Source organism: Danio aesculapii, chromosome 9, assembly GCF_903798145.1.
Source record: "Danio aesculapii chromosome 9, fDanAes4.1, whole genome shotgun sequence".
NCBI lineage: Eukaryota > Metazoa > Chordata > Actinopteri > Cypriniformes > Danionidae > Danio > Danio aesculapii.
The window spans coordinates 17,077,308-17,093,102 of NC_079443.1; the positions used below are offsets into that span (position 1 = coordinate 17,077,308).

Consider the following 15,795-nt stretch of genomic DNA (forward strand, 5'->3'; position numbering starts at 1 on the left):
CTGTTGCACGGAATGAAACTGCTGCAACTAAACAAAGTTATGCCACCTGTGCGCTAGTTTAAAGTTCTGAGCTTAAATCACATATCGGGTCTTTTCCGCGCACAAGTTCGTTATTTCCAATATTAGAATACATGCCAATATTCACAAGCAGAGCGATGCGCTTTTCAGACACTGTAGCAGTGCGTGGCTTTCAGAGCAACGCAACTATAGATATGTTAGACGAATTATTACAAATGATTAAAATTATTATGTATGTATGAACGCAGATGATAACAACAGTTCATTTAAATACTTAGCTATTATTTAGCTTAAATTTACATTAGACTTGATAACCGTGAAACCATGATTATTCTTCAGACTATAATCATACCACCAAAATCTATAATTGTAGCATCCATAATTGTTATGCAGTTCAAAACATAACATATGAATGTGTCTGAATGTAGAAGAAGCCTACTTAAGCAATGCAGTGCTTTTGTTGTGCTTTGAAATACAACATTTGAATATGTTTGTAAAAAAAAAAAAGCCACATTGTACAATGCACTGATTCAAATGTTTCAAAATACAATATATTAACATTTTAATGTAGAAAAATACAACGTGGGTGTCTTAAGGAGCAAAAATACAACATATGGGCTCTTATATGCAGTTTTGTCATCACTCATATTGCAAGTCATCTCTCTCCGGCCCCTCATTTAGGGTGCTTTTCATGAACTGGCCCCCATGACAAACTAATTGAATAGCCCTGCCATAGAGCAGAACAGACAGCAAAATGCATACTCCTGGTTGGAGAAAGACAAGTTTAAACAGTGGCTGAAGCCTGTTATTTTTCAAGGTTTGTTTCATCTGAGCTTATCTGAGTTCTGTTGCATGGTTGTGCTCCATTCATTTATTTAGCTACAACTGTTTATTAGCTACTATTTATTAAGTTAAAGGTTTGATACTTATTAGAACTTGAAGTGGCGATGAGGTCTTAAAATATTCTGAGGTCTTTAAAAAGCCTTAAAAATTTATTGAATTTCCTTTAGGATTCCTGCATCTACCCTGTATTCACTCTGCTTATTGAAAATCAAGTGGGTTTGAACTTCGAAAAACGTGTTGAAAAATGTTGAAAATAAGCTCAAGCTAAAAAATGTCTCATTATGCATGAGATGCTGCTTTTAAATTAGAAATGATTAGAATTATTTTCATTCATGGTTTAGGTTATTGAATGAAATCTTGAAGGTATTGATTTGAGAATACGAGAATGTTATACTTGACTTGCATGTAATACTGAAAACTTGTCTGCATGTTCACTGAATAATTAACACATGCATTGGAGCTGATGGTGTTGATGAGGTTTGCACGTGTCTGTGTGTCACAGGAAGGAGTGGAGGTGCGAGTGGCTCGCATCTTCAACACCTTCGGGTCTCGCATGCACATGAACGACGGGCGAGTGGTCAGCAATTTCATCCTACAGGCTTTACAAGGAGAGGCACTGACGGTAAGACCTTTACACCTCATTAAAATAATGAGCTGAATACAGCATTAATTTCACCTACTACCTCTCAGTTACACCAACTCTCAATCACACATTTCTCATTTCAGCTGTACACAGATACGCTTCAGATTGTGGCCTAGTGAAAAATGCTTTGGTAGCACTTTGCATAAATCGGTGTTCGTAATGCTAACATGACACCTCTATATTATGACATGGCAAATGAATATAAAGGAGATTTTATGCATGCTTATGACATGCTTATGTCAATTAGTGTCATTAGCTCCGTTATTTAATTTTGACATTGTTGAGATGTCTGTTATGATAACTTGACATAAAGAATAAATCATAACCTTTCATTGTTTTTGTCATTTTGACTTAATATTGAGTAAAGCTGCGTCCAGAATCGCCTACTACTCAGTAGGTACTGCATTTAAATTTGAACGTACTATTCGGCTGTTTGAAAAATATGTTCCATACAGTATGAATGTGAGAAGTATGAATGGAATTCGGATGTACTACATCCACCATTTTGTCATGGTCACGTGACTTATATGTGTCAGTTGCGTCTCTTCACTCCCATTCATGAATTCTCTCGTTGGGCATCATGGGATAGCGCAGCATGCATGGGATGCGCACTTCAGAATCTCGCCGGAAGTAGTAAGTCACCCGGGTGCGTCTCGCATACTGATTTTCGAATTCTGTGATTTCGTACATACTACTTGGCTTACATACTGATTTTGGCGTACTAAATAATATGGAAGTATGCGGTTTCGAACGCAGCCTAGGACAACCTAACTTGCCATACATCGGTCATAAACATGATTGTCATGAGGCCAGTATTACTAGGTCATTCATTTTCAAAGGAAACATCAAAAAATTTCAACCTGTGACCACACTAGTGTTGTCACGATACTGACAACACTACACTATACACGATACACGATACCTTTCGGTACTGAAATATTAAAAACGTAAATTTCCCGCTAATTTAAGTACTGTTGAGTACGTTCTTCAACATTGGTTGGCCATTGTGTTCACAAGCGCAACAGAAATGATTGTAATTGGCTGAGCAGGTCATCTGTTCACCACTGTTTATCGGGAAATAGATGTTGTGGCGGGAAATTAATGTTTTTAAAATTTCAGTACAGATTGTTCAGTATCATGACAACACTAGTTGTTACAAAAAAAATCTCTATTAATCTTCTGAATGAAAAAGAAAAAGTTACCTACAGTACGTCTTGGACTGCCTGACTATTTTAACAACAATTTATCATTTTTTGTAGAATATTTAAGTATATAGATTATATTCTTTTTATTAAAACTTCAACTCACTTGAGAATTTCAGACATTCCTGGACACTTTCTCAGTCTCTTTGTAGCTGCTCCTTGTACTGCATTTGCTCTGATGACTCTTGATTATGATTCTGACTGTGTTTCTCCTGCATATCTTTTTAGGTCTATGGTTCAGGGTCTCAAACAAGAGCTTTCCAATACGTGAGGTAAGCACTGATATGAAACTAAAATTGATGCGTGGGTGAGTTTTCATTTGTTCCATTCTGTCCAATACCACATTATATATATGTGAATAATGTAGAAATTGATGTATTGTGTGTTCAGAGATGCTCTTCTGCATACCTCAGTTGCAACGAGTCGTTATTTGAGTTACTGTTGCCTTTCTATCAGCTTAAACCAGTCTGACCTCTGGCATCAACAAAGCATTTGCGCCCACAAAACTGCCGCTCACTAGAAATTTCCTCTTTTTTTGTACCATTCTCTGTAAACCCTAGAGATGGTTATGCGTGAAAATCCCAGTAGATCAGCAGTTTCTGAAATTCTCAGATCAGCCCGTCTGGCACCAACAACCATTCCACGTTCAAAGTCTCTTAAATCACCTTTCTTCCCCATTCTGATGCTCGGTTTGAACTGCAGCAGATCGTCTTGACCATGTCTACGTGCCTAAATGCATTGAGTTGCTGCCATGTGAATGGCTGATTAGGAATTTGCATTAACGATCAGTTGGACAGATGTACCTAATAAAGTGGCCGGTAAGTGTAAATCACAGCAGTTATATTCAAAAAGCAATCTGTACTTTAAAAAATATGAACAAGGGACTATATAAAACATTATAGTTGGCTTATAATGGATGTTCACTCATGCCCATAAATGATATGACACACAAAAAAAGCTTCAATTCTCTAGCCTTGTGACCTTCAAGGCATTTGCAGTCTTTACAGAGGATCTGTTGACCATCTTTAAAGTAGGCTTTACTAAAAACAAGCAAATAACAGATTCTATGTGCTTGTTCTGTATAAATATGCAACGTGATTTAAAGAGAATCTAATGCCATGAGCAGAAATTCACACAACAATCCATCTGCTCTTTTTTTCTTTCTACTTCCATCTGTTTTCTCATCCCCTCATTTATACTTTAATGTTATTGTGCATGTGAATGATAAGAGAGAAATAGCCCATCTGGCTGAAAATGAAACGCGCCAAAAAACAAAAAAATATATATTAAAATGAGTTTGCCTGCATCAGCACAGTGCCGTCTTTTGTCTTAATGAAATGAACCTTGGGCGGAAAAAACAGACTTTTCGGACAGATTGCTCCATGGCGTTTTCAAGGACGGAGGTCTGCTTTTGATGGGATTACTAATGCTTTCTGGTAATTGCATTGAAGGTATTTCAAAGGCTGAACTCTGTTTTGATTTAAAATGCTGCGGTGTTTGCGTACAGACTGATAATGCGCTTGCTCTTTGGTGGAAGCAAGTTTATCAGTTATTAATGTTTTTTGGACTCTTGCACATGATATCCAAGGGATTCTTGTATGAGCAGTAAATACAGATGTCCATAGAATGTAGGTGTATAATAAGCCATATTACACATTTATAATCAACGTTTTTAAAGCAATAAATGGTCTGGCACTGTCATGTCATTCAGACTAATCCAGCCATCCAGTCTTGGATTCACTGACCAGTCGCTATTAGTAGTCTCTTTTGTAGGCCTGACGAGTGGGCAATGCATTTGTAGTGGTGTATTTGCAGACTAGTGCTTTCACTCTAGCACTTTTGGTCTGCCACCGGGTTCATTTGACATCAGAGTACGGTACGTTTAGTTAGTGTGAACAATATCTTCTTTACTTGGATGCGCACACATGAACCGCCCCCGAGTTTGCCTGAAAGAGGTGGTCTGCAGTACAGATCGCACAAACTCTGATCCAGTTCACTTCTAATATGAATGCAATTGTACCAAACAACTGTACAACAAGTTTTAGTTTTCATAACATTAATTTGTGTGTATATCTGTGTATCACCTAATGTTACCTTGGCGACAAGTGGGACTGACCCAGTGCAAACACATTGATAATATCTGCTTGTCTTCTCCAAGCAGGCATCGCATTATGTTCTGAACATTTTTTATATTTTTTTTCGACAAATAGATGCAAGTGGCTCTCTGTATGTTACCAAAACTAAAATATTCAGTAAAAGAAGAATGACCACGATGTGCATACATCTTTCCATTTTGGCATCTTAGGTTTCATGGCCGTCACCTAGCAGCAGCTGTACACACAACAGCAACTTGATAACACAAGCATATCAGAAGTTAGATGGAAAAAAGGTGTGAACACAAGCCAGCCGAGAAGGTGGCAAAAGGGGGGGCAATCGAACTTGGGTTCGAACCAGGCAATTAAATTAAGTATGAAAGCACCCTTAAAAGGTCCAAACACTTTTAGATTTAAGTCTAGCTTAAAAACATATCTTTGTAGTCTAGTGTTTAACACCGTATGGGAGCTGATGTTTTGTCCCATTCTATTTTACTCACTAATTTTATTCCATTGTGTTATATGTCATAGTGATGTACAGGTAATGTACTCTTACCTGCACAGCACTTTGGTGAACACCTGGTGTTCCTAAAGTGCTTTATAAATAAACTTTGAAATGGTATTTTATGTATAATTTAATGTATATAATTTCTTATTACTGTTGAATGTTTTCAGCATGTTTTACAAGATTCTATTAGTTAATGTTAATATATTTAGTAGCATGAATTATGAATGCAGAATACTCATACCGTATTTATTAATAGTAGCTTTTACACGGCTGTCTGGAATACTTGATTCTGATTGATCCATCATGACATTCCAATTTACAAACTATACAGTGTTGTGAAAATGTATTTGCCCCTTACTGATTTTTTTGTTTTTTACATGTTTTTAACTTACAATTAAGATACAATTACTGTTGAAGTCAGAATTATTAACACTTCTATACAGCTTAAAGTGACATTTAAAGGCTTAACTAGGTTAATTAGGTTAACTAGGCAGGTTAGGGTAATTAGGCAAGTTATTGTATAACCATGGTTAGTTCTGTAGACTATCGAAAAAATATGTAGCTTAAAGGGGGCTAATAATTTTGACCTTAAAATGTTTTTTAAAAAATGAAAAACTGCTTTTATTCTAGCCGAAATAAAACTTTCTTCAGAAGAAAAAAAATATTATCAGACATACTGTGAAAATTCTGTTAAATGTCATATGAAAAATATTTTTAAAAGAAAATACAATTCAAAGGGGGGCTAATAATTCTGACTTCAACTGTAAGTTACAATTTCTTACAACTTACAATTTCTCTAGCTAACAGAATCGACAGTTTATACACAAAATGACCAGTCTGTTAGATTAAGAAGAGCTGGAGTCAAAGAATCAATTAAAGAAAGTTTAGAATAGTTTTCAGCTGCAGAAGCCAGCTTCAAAATCTTCAATCAATGCTTACAATCTTAAAGCAACAACAATTACACTCTAAAATGCGTCACTAACTGCATCATACATATGGGTGTTTCACCCTGATTGGTTAAACACAGATAGACTTAGAACATTTCCATGTGTGCGTACAACTCCGACCAATATCTCCAATGATTACTTTGGCATCAAGCATACGAAGGTCATGCATAACAGGCAGATATTTCTGTGGTCAGGATGATCAGAAGTGAAATTGAGCTTGTCTTCATGTCCCCAGCGATGACGAACACACACATACACAAAGAATACTTATCTACTTCAAGGCTCTCTTGCAGGCGTCTTAGCAGGATAGTAAAATAAATATAGCAGACTAATACAGAGACCACTTCTCTTGTAACAGAATCATTTAAAAAGGATGAATTCTTTCACACAGTAAGTGACAGCTGTTCAAGCAGCATCAAAATGACACACATCATTAAAGCGTTACGCTTAAAAGGGAGCATGACACACACATTCCAGTTTTAAGGTTATTGCACACTGAATCAGAAATTTTCGTCTGTTAAAAATTTAATTCAACCTCACATTGTGTCATTCAAAACTTTTTGTCAGTCAAAAAAAACAAGACAACTTGGGAATTAAAAAAAATAATAATAATTTTCACATCTTAAAAAAAAGTGCTTTGAGAGGTGGTTTGACAGTTCAGAGCCACCGTACATGCAAAAGGCAAAATACAGAATGCCATCATTTTAGCACAGATGACTTTGTTACAATCACAGTGCATAATATAAAAGCAGAATGTGGCAGACAGTTGACAACCCGTGACTGAATTCAGTGACTGGCGCACCTCTACCCTGCTGCTGTTTGGTGTGTGTCTCCATACCTTTGACGTAGGTTACTGTCTCTGTTCAGGATTTTTTTACTTACTGTATGGAAATGTGTTAAGTATCACAAGCAATGTCTCAAAATTCCTGAAATAAACTCTGTATTTTGGGATAATTAGTATTGGATGAACACAATAGGTAGCCTATTCCTCTTTCTAATTACTTTAAAGTTGAGAGGAAAACGAGTATCACTGCTTGATTTGACTTTAAAATCTTTTGCATTTTTTTAAAAGGAGTAATCAATATGCTTCGGAATGTGCAAAGTGTGTATGAATATGAATACAAAAATATGAAAATTTCAGTGTGCAAAGACTTTTACTCTGAAAAAGGATGACACTAAGGCCCAATCACAATTCTATTTTTGTACCCCTACCCCTTTCCCTTGGCCCTTGAAACAGTGTGAAGAGGAAGGGCTTCAAAATGTACCCCTAAGAATTGGGACAGCACTACATCACCTGCACACATCATCATATGTCATTGCGATCTCTTGCTTCATATGAGATCAGACGATGGCGACTGCTGTAGTTATTCCAGTTGTGATATTTTTTGGTATTTATCTTCAGGAAATCACTGAAGGCATATATTATGTTATCAAAACGATCTAATGTGGCAATAAGATCATAACTGTACTGTGCATTTACACAGTGGCCATATTCATCTATGTAAACACACGAAAACAACATTAACATTATAGCAGACACTGTAAAAAGCTCATTCTCAGCTACTAGACTTTTCTGACAGGGTATTCCAGTGTCATCGAGTTTCATAATGTTGTGGGACTGCTGTACAGGAGTCATCATTATAGATTATAGATCGCGAAATTTAGCGGTTTTTATTTTAGATTTTTTTTTTTTTTAAAGCATGATGGTAAAACACGAATGTGGTTATGAATATATTAAAACATATGCTTGTTTGTCGTAAAAATTCATAATAATGACAAAAAATACTAATTTGTGCATCTCCGGACTTCCGGGTGCAGCCATGCTGCTGTTGTGACTGGTGTATTCTGGGAAATTTTCTTACCCCTTGGTTTCAAATGTGGTCCTGAAAAATTTTGAGATAAAGAGAATTGGGACAGCACTACCTCTACACATGAACGCCCAAAACGAGGGGTAAGAGAAAGGGCTAAGGGGTAGAATTGGGATTAGGCCTAAGGCAGAGATGCACAAACTACAGAAGGGCCCATAGGCCAAAGTTGGCCCTTGATAAACTTTAATTTCTAATATTCATAACAAAACCTTTTTGTTTGTTTGTTTCTTTTGTAATTGGTTTTGTTGAGTCTGATATTATAACAATGTAAATGTTGTCAATCAATGGACAGAGGGCAATGCACAAGACACGATAAAGCAAATGAAGGCAAAGGCAGGTGCAGCTTAGTGTATTCAGCATTGAACTCCATTGTGTTATTAATGGAATTGTTTGTATTTTTACTGTAATAAGTCCATTCTAAAAAAATAGTACTGCATTAGTAAACATTGTCTTTAATTATATTACCTGGTTATTTTTAAATATTATGAAATTACCCAGGGAACTTTATTGTAATACAGTTTGGTACTGTATATTTACCTTTGGCCCACAGCCCTCAATCAAGTTTCGTTAATGACCCTTCATAAGAAGAAGTTTAGGCACCCCTGCACTCAGGTCATCATATTTGAACATTCCACTTTCCTACTAATAATAATAATAAATTTATTTATTTTTTAGAAAAGTTAAAAAAGAAAAACTTGATTCTGGAGCAGATATCCATCAGAAAATCCATCCCCTTTATTCTACAAAAACAACCACGTGGATGTACTTTTTTCCTTACTTAAGAAGCACAGCTTTGGATTTTAATAATACATTTATAGATGTTGAAATGAACATAAACTAAACCTAATAAAAGCTGTTTGTGTGTTGTTCATGCTTAGGTCATTTTAGTTAATACATTAGGTGCATCCCAACGTGCATACTTATGTACTATTCTACCCCATTTTGTATTGGAAGTAGTGCATTCACACTAAAATTTCGTTATTCTAAAAAGAATAAGTGCACTTTAAATACTCATTCAACCATTAAAAATAAGTGAGGAATGTTGGACACTCAACTGAGGGGAGCTATCGGACACTGATGCTGCGTTATTTTATTTATTTAGCATTTTACAAGCAAATTCTCCTATGTCAGGAGTCACCAATCTTGTTCCTGGAGGTCCGGTGCCCTGCAGGATTTAGCTCCAACTTGCCTCAACACACCTGCCTGGGTGTTTCAAGTATACCTAGTAAGACCTTGTTTAGCTTTTTCAGGTGTGTTTGATTAGGGTTGGAGCTAAAATCTGCAAGACACCGGACCTCCAGGAACAAGTTTGGTGATGTCCTATGTGAAAGATTTTGCCACCTCATACTGGTGAATGCAATTGAGGTACTATTTGGTAGTTTGGTTATTTATTTCACTAATTTGGCAACCTTCTATCTAAGACAACATTAAATTCATATACTATGCTGCTGGGTATGTCAGTGCAAAGTGTATAGTGTGCTGGTTGGGACACTGTGATTAACTGGGATAAACATTAATTAGCATTAACTAATGAAGCGGTATTGCTTAGGTGGTATAGAACCAGCTATATCAAGCACAACAATGGAAATTGCTCAACATTGTGCCAACATTTTCAGACAAATTATCAGTGAAATCAGCTAATAATATCAGAATTGTCTTGTTGCAGCCAAATGGTTTCAACAGAGAACAATAACCGTTCGACAGAAGTGTTCTCAAGTGCTCACAGCAGTGTTTTTAAAGAGCTCTGGTATCTTCAGCTGTACTAATACACTTTGGTGTTTTTCTAGTTGACCATTTGGTATCAGAAGTGGCTTATATAAAAGGCAAAGGCCTCTAGATTACATTTATTTTATTTTTAATTATTTAATTAGGACAGTAAGGTCTGACTTTGCTTGGACAAAAGTCTTGTCACTTAACAGAAATAATGTACGGTATAGAATATAAAGTCATGCTGCAGTGGAAAAAGTATTAATATTGTGTATGACTCCAATGAGCTTGGAGGACTGCATCCATACATCTCTGCAATGACTCATAACTTATTAATAAAGTCATCTGGAATGGCGAAGAAAGCGTTCTAGAGTGTAATTTTTTAACATACTATATTCATAAATACTGAAAAATTCACCTGCATATTCCATTAAAGGGGTGGTTCACCGCAATATCATATTTTAAATTTTAGTTGATGTGTAAATGTGAACATAAACAGCATCTCTGAATGTAATACGCTCAAGGCACAATGCAAAGGGAGACATTGGCTTTTAAAGAGTTAGCTTAGTAAAGCCTACAGCAAACGAAGTTTGGGGACTATAAAAAATATATCCCAGTTAAGGTTGTCATAAACCCTTTAGATTAGGCGCATACACACGACACAGCGAAGGGGAGTGGCCAGGGGAGATTTAATGTTATAGCAGAGAAAGCTAAAATGGCGTCCAAATGCTGCTATTTTCACAGGGCTTGTTCTGTTTCTGTATTTGGGCTTCCAAAGAACATGACACAAAGAGAGAAGTGCTTACAGTTTAATTTTAATTATGTTCCAGAGGATTATAAAAAAGATTTCGCTCTAGTATTTGACAAAGGAGAACCTCCAGAATCTCTCCCAGTTCAGTGCTGGATTCGTTTTAAAACTCTTTAAATAAAGAGCAGTTCCAACCATAATAGAAGAAGCTGTGGATTGTGAGCCACAGCCTGTAAGTATTTTTATTTGTTAAAATTAATCAATTATATGCACAGTTTCTAGCGTTAACAGTATGTTGTAGCAAGGACATAAACAAGGATGTAAACAATTGGAAAATGCTGTTTGGCACCATTAACAATTTCAAATTCATATTTATCCATCAAACCCCTGTAAACAGCCACAATCTTCACCAGTGCTGCAGTGTGTCTCTATGCGGTGCTTTTCATACATTCTACATCTCAAATAACGAACTCGCAAAATATATGTGAACATTTCATAATACTTAAACATACTTAGTCCAAATATATGTGAAAGACACTTGTCAGATTTTATTTTAGAGAGCAGGCTTGAGGTTCAGCTGTGTCCTCTTCATTTTTTGTCTGATTCAGGTTCAAACGGATACGGTTAAGAGCTACTCTGACTGACAGTGTTTACACAATGGCAAAGTGTGTGCTAGTAGAGGCGTGACGCTTCCTGGTGATGTGTGCTAATCCACGAATCACAACACATTATGTTATCTGACCAATCAGAGCCTCTTGAGGGCAGGCTTTCGGAGGAACTAGGAAGTAGCTGAGTTGCAATATATAATTAAAAATGAAATAATAACCGGACTTTACAAATAAAGCATGAACATACATTGCTTTGCACCCCATAAGCACAACCAAGCCTTAAAAAATACATTCTGGACCACCCTTTTAATGTTTGCATCAAGTAATTTCTCATCTGACCATCATACTTGATCATTCTTCATTTGTCCAACTTTAGATAGCAGAAAAGGGAAAAAGTGATCTCCTAAAGCACAATTTGTCTAAATATTTTGAGTGTGATTTAATCAAGCGAGTTTCATCTAGAGGCATGAGGCTGCATTCTCCATGCAAGACTGGGCAGGGACAAAGATCAGAGCCATCACGGCTTATTTGAAGTCTCACTATCTCAGCAGAACAAACATTCTCCTGGATGTGCAAAGTTCACTTAATTAGATTTTCAAATATTTGACGTGATTGACGTGAATTATTTCAAACTTGTGAGGGCCGCAGTCATAATTCACTTCGACGTTGGCTGAATTTATAAATGCTCTACCCAGCTTTTAACTATCTGTTTATATATATATATATATATATATATATATATATATATATATATATATATATATATATATATATATATATATATATATATATATATATATATTTATATATTTATAAAAAGCGGCCACCCCACTGAGAGACTAAGAAACACAGGAGAGTTGATTAAAGTCATAAGTCAGGCAAACTCACACAGCAAATTAATTCAGAGAGCAATACGGAGCGACTTTGCACTGTCTAGTAAATTGGCACCCTACGGGTATAGTGGTTTGCAGCCTTACCTCTCAGCACAGAGCAAGTTTGATATTATAGGAAACTTTTCCTTTGAACAGCCTTGGAACTTAGTCATGTAAAGAGTAATGGAGCCATTGGGTTATTGGAGAATAATGTATACTCTTGGCTGAGAATCTGAAAAGAGCTGTCTACAATTTGTGCTTTCTTGATAATAATAAATAATAATAATACATTTTATGTAAAAGTGCTATTCTGGCAACTCAAGGACACCGTACAATAAAACAAGAGCAATAAAACAACAAGAGAAATAATATAAAAGTATACACAACAATAGTGCAGATTCAATTAAGTATTGAAAGCCACCTTAAATGAGTGAGTTTTGAGTTTTGTTTTGAATAATGTAAGGCAGTCGATGTTTCTGATGGCAGGTGGTAGTGAGTTCCAGAGCTGGGGAGCAGAGTGGCTGAATGCTCTGCCCATGGACAATTGTCGAGCAGAGGGAACAGACAAGTGGAGGGAAGAAGAAGATCTCAGGGTGCGAGAGGGAGCAGCAATGTGAATGAGGGCAGACAAATATGGAGGGGCGAGGTTGTGGATGGCTTTGAATGTTAACAGCTAAATTTTAAAATCAATTCGAAAATGAACTGGTAACCAGTGAAGCTGCTGCAGGACAGGGGTGATGTGATTAGAAGAAGGCGTTCTGGTGATGATACGGGCAGCTGAGTTCTGGACCAACTGAAGCTTACTGAGAGATTTATGAATAAGACCAAAGAAAAGGGAGTTGCAGTAATCTAAACTAGATGTGACAAGGCTATGGACGAGAACAGCAGTGGCATGAGGTGTAAGAGATGGCCGGAGTCGGTTAATGGTACGTAGGTGGAAGTAAGCAGAGCAGGTGTTGTTATTGTGTGAGAATCAAAAGATAGCGTGCTCAAGGATGACACCCAGACTCTTGACCTGTTTAAAGGGATAAATGGAACAGTCGTCAATAGAAAGAGAAAAGCTGTCAGTTTTGGAGAGTGTTGATTTGGTACCAACAAACAAAACATCAGTTTTTGCACTATTTAATTTGAGAAAGTTAAAAGTGAGCCAAGATTTGATTTCTGCTAAGCAGAGTGTAAGGGATGAAGGTGGAAAACAAGTAGAGGGTTTGCCAGAGAGATAGAGCTGGGTGTCATCCGCATAGCAGTGGAACTGTATGTTAAATTTACGGAGAATATTACCTAGGGGTTGGAGATAGATGATAAAAAGCAGGGGCCCCCGAAGAAACACCCGAAGAAACTGTAAAATGCTGAGAAGTGAATGATTGGAGTTAAATGAACTGAGTGCGGCCAGAGAGATAAGATTTGAACCAGTAACAAGTGGGATATTGGTGATACCAAGAGAAGATAATCTATTGATGAGGGTGCTGTAACAAATTGTGTCAAAGGCCGCACTCGGGTCGAGGAGAATGAGAATAGATATTAGTACAGAATTAGCTGCCATTTACGGTCGTTGGTGAGTTGGTTAGTAAGGGCAGTTTCTGTGCTGTGAAGTTCTGAGATAAGTGGGTTTGGAGATGTGTTTGGTTTGGATGGATTTTGGAAGTATATGGTAAATTAGAAATAGGTCGTAAGTTATTAAAATTAGATGGGTCTGAACCAGGTTTTTTGAGTATTGGAGTAATTGCTGCAGTTTTGAATGAAGCAGGAACAGTTCCTGTAGAAAGAGAAGAGTGAATAATGGCTGAAATGAGAGGCATGAGAGAACAGACACAGGCTTTAACCAGAACAGTGTATACCTTAGAACATTTGGTAAGAGTCAGTCTAGTATATAATGTTGTATTGTTAAATTCTTGTCATAGTCACTGTTAGAGCTTTTCGTATTGTCCTTAACCCTGGGTTCTCATCACTCTAAACACTGCTTTTATCTATTGGATAATGACACGTTTCACACTTTTATGATTTTTTTTGGAAATTTGTAATTTACCCTGGGGGCGATGAAACCCTGCTCTGGAACAGGGTTAGCGCCACATTTGCTAACTTTTTAGGAAATATTAAAAGATGGAAAAGTTGTAAAGTGACATGCTTTGACAAGCCTGACCTATATATATTTTTTATTATTAAATTATTATTATTGTATTATTAGGTTATAATCACTTAAGTTATAATAATAATTTTTTGATAGATCAAGTGAAAATCTTTTCCAACTGGCATATTCAAAAAACAAAAATCCTTAGCATTTAGCCCTGTAAAAGTTAAACATTTCATTCATAATGGTCTTAAAAATGTCTTTAAAAGTCTTAAATTTAACTTGGTAAAACCTGCAGAAACCCTAGTTTACATGCAGAGCTGCACATCAGTTTCAGTTTCAAAGCTATGGACCAAGAATAACTCGGAGACCATGCAAACAATAAACGTTTCTGTATAAAGGTGCTTTTTTTTTTAATTGGCCCTGAGTGCTGCGTCTAATGTTTTTAGGTGCAAAGATGTGTTCTGTGTGAATGAGCCCCAAGATTGGGGCTATTTGGGGACTATTTGTCCAATCAGCGACAGTGAAACCACAAATATGCAAATAACAATGTTAACTCACACTGGAGTTGTGCAGCTGGCAGTTGTGGTTGCCAGTGTTATACCTCTAAAAATAATGTACCAACCGTAAATAAATATTGCTTTTTTTATCATTGAAATATTTACAGTACGGATCATCTGTTAATGAAAATTCAGGAATATTTGTTTATGCCAGATACATTATGAGCAACCTGAAGCATGATGAAAGATAACCTAGGATTGCATGTATCTGGGGTTTCAAGAGTTCACACTTAGCTGATGATTGATTATAAAGCGTGTTTGGCATGCTGTCTCGGGAGAGAGCCCTGAGCTCATAAGATCCTCGAGCCCAGGGCTCCCTACCGTTACAGGGTGCGAGGGGAGTTTGAGCTCAGGTAGATCTTGAAACTCCCCTGCTGTTGTAGTTAATGGACAGATTGTGATTGCTCTTAAGAGATAACTACTTACTAGGAGCATGTCTATGGTGCGGATTCGGATTATTCAATTAACTTAAGATGCATGTTTTTGGACAAACGGAGGAAACCGGGGGGGGGCGGGGGAAACCCATATGAGCACGGGGAAAACGTGTAAACTCCACACAGAAACATCGGCTGGCTTGGTAAGGACTAGAACCAGTCACATTCTTGCTGTGAGGCAACAGTGCTAACCTCTGGGCCAACGTGCCACTCATCTAAGAAAGGAAGGAGGAGTAGGGGTGGAAAGGAGGATTCTTCAAAACAAAGATGGCTGTTATATGAAACGTAGGGTATTTATAAGTGGCTTAGAAATCATCTGATTGGTGAATCATGAATTGGTTAATGCTTGACAGGCTGTGTTCACTCATAAGCATGTGATCCTCGTGAAGTTACTTTATAAATAAACTTCACGTAGGATGACCCAGGGTTAACAATTTCAAGTGTGAAAAGTTGATATGTGTGTCAATGGATCATCTTTCAGCAGGTTTTCAAGAACAACACACCCTAAGTCTATTCAGTTATTACTGTAGTTGATAGTTCACCCATAAAATCTGTCATTTCAATTCTTTATTCCCCCATTTTCTTGTTTCAAACTTTTATGAATTACTTCTGACGAACACAAAGATGGATATTGTGAACTGTTGAAAACCTGTAACAATTGACGTCCACTGTATTT

The 15,795-nt window shown here is 36.8% G+C and overlaps 1 protein-coding gene across 1 annotated transcript in view; it reads left to right on the plus strand.

Annotated features, from left to right (window-relative positions):
- The window catches only part of uxs1 (UDP-glucuronate decarboxylase 1), a 109,351-nt gene that overhangs the window by 78,201 nt on the left and 15,355 nt on the right, over nt 1-15,795 (plus strand). The window contains exons 10-11 of the mRNA XM_056465041.1: nt 1,364-1,483; nt 2,935-2,978. Of these exons, the coding sequence (XP_056321016.1) occupies nt 1,364-1,483; nt 2,935-2,978 (164 nt within the window). The remainder of the gene's footprint in view (nt 1-1,363; nt 1,484-2,934; nt 2,979-15,795) is intronic.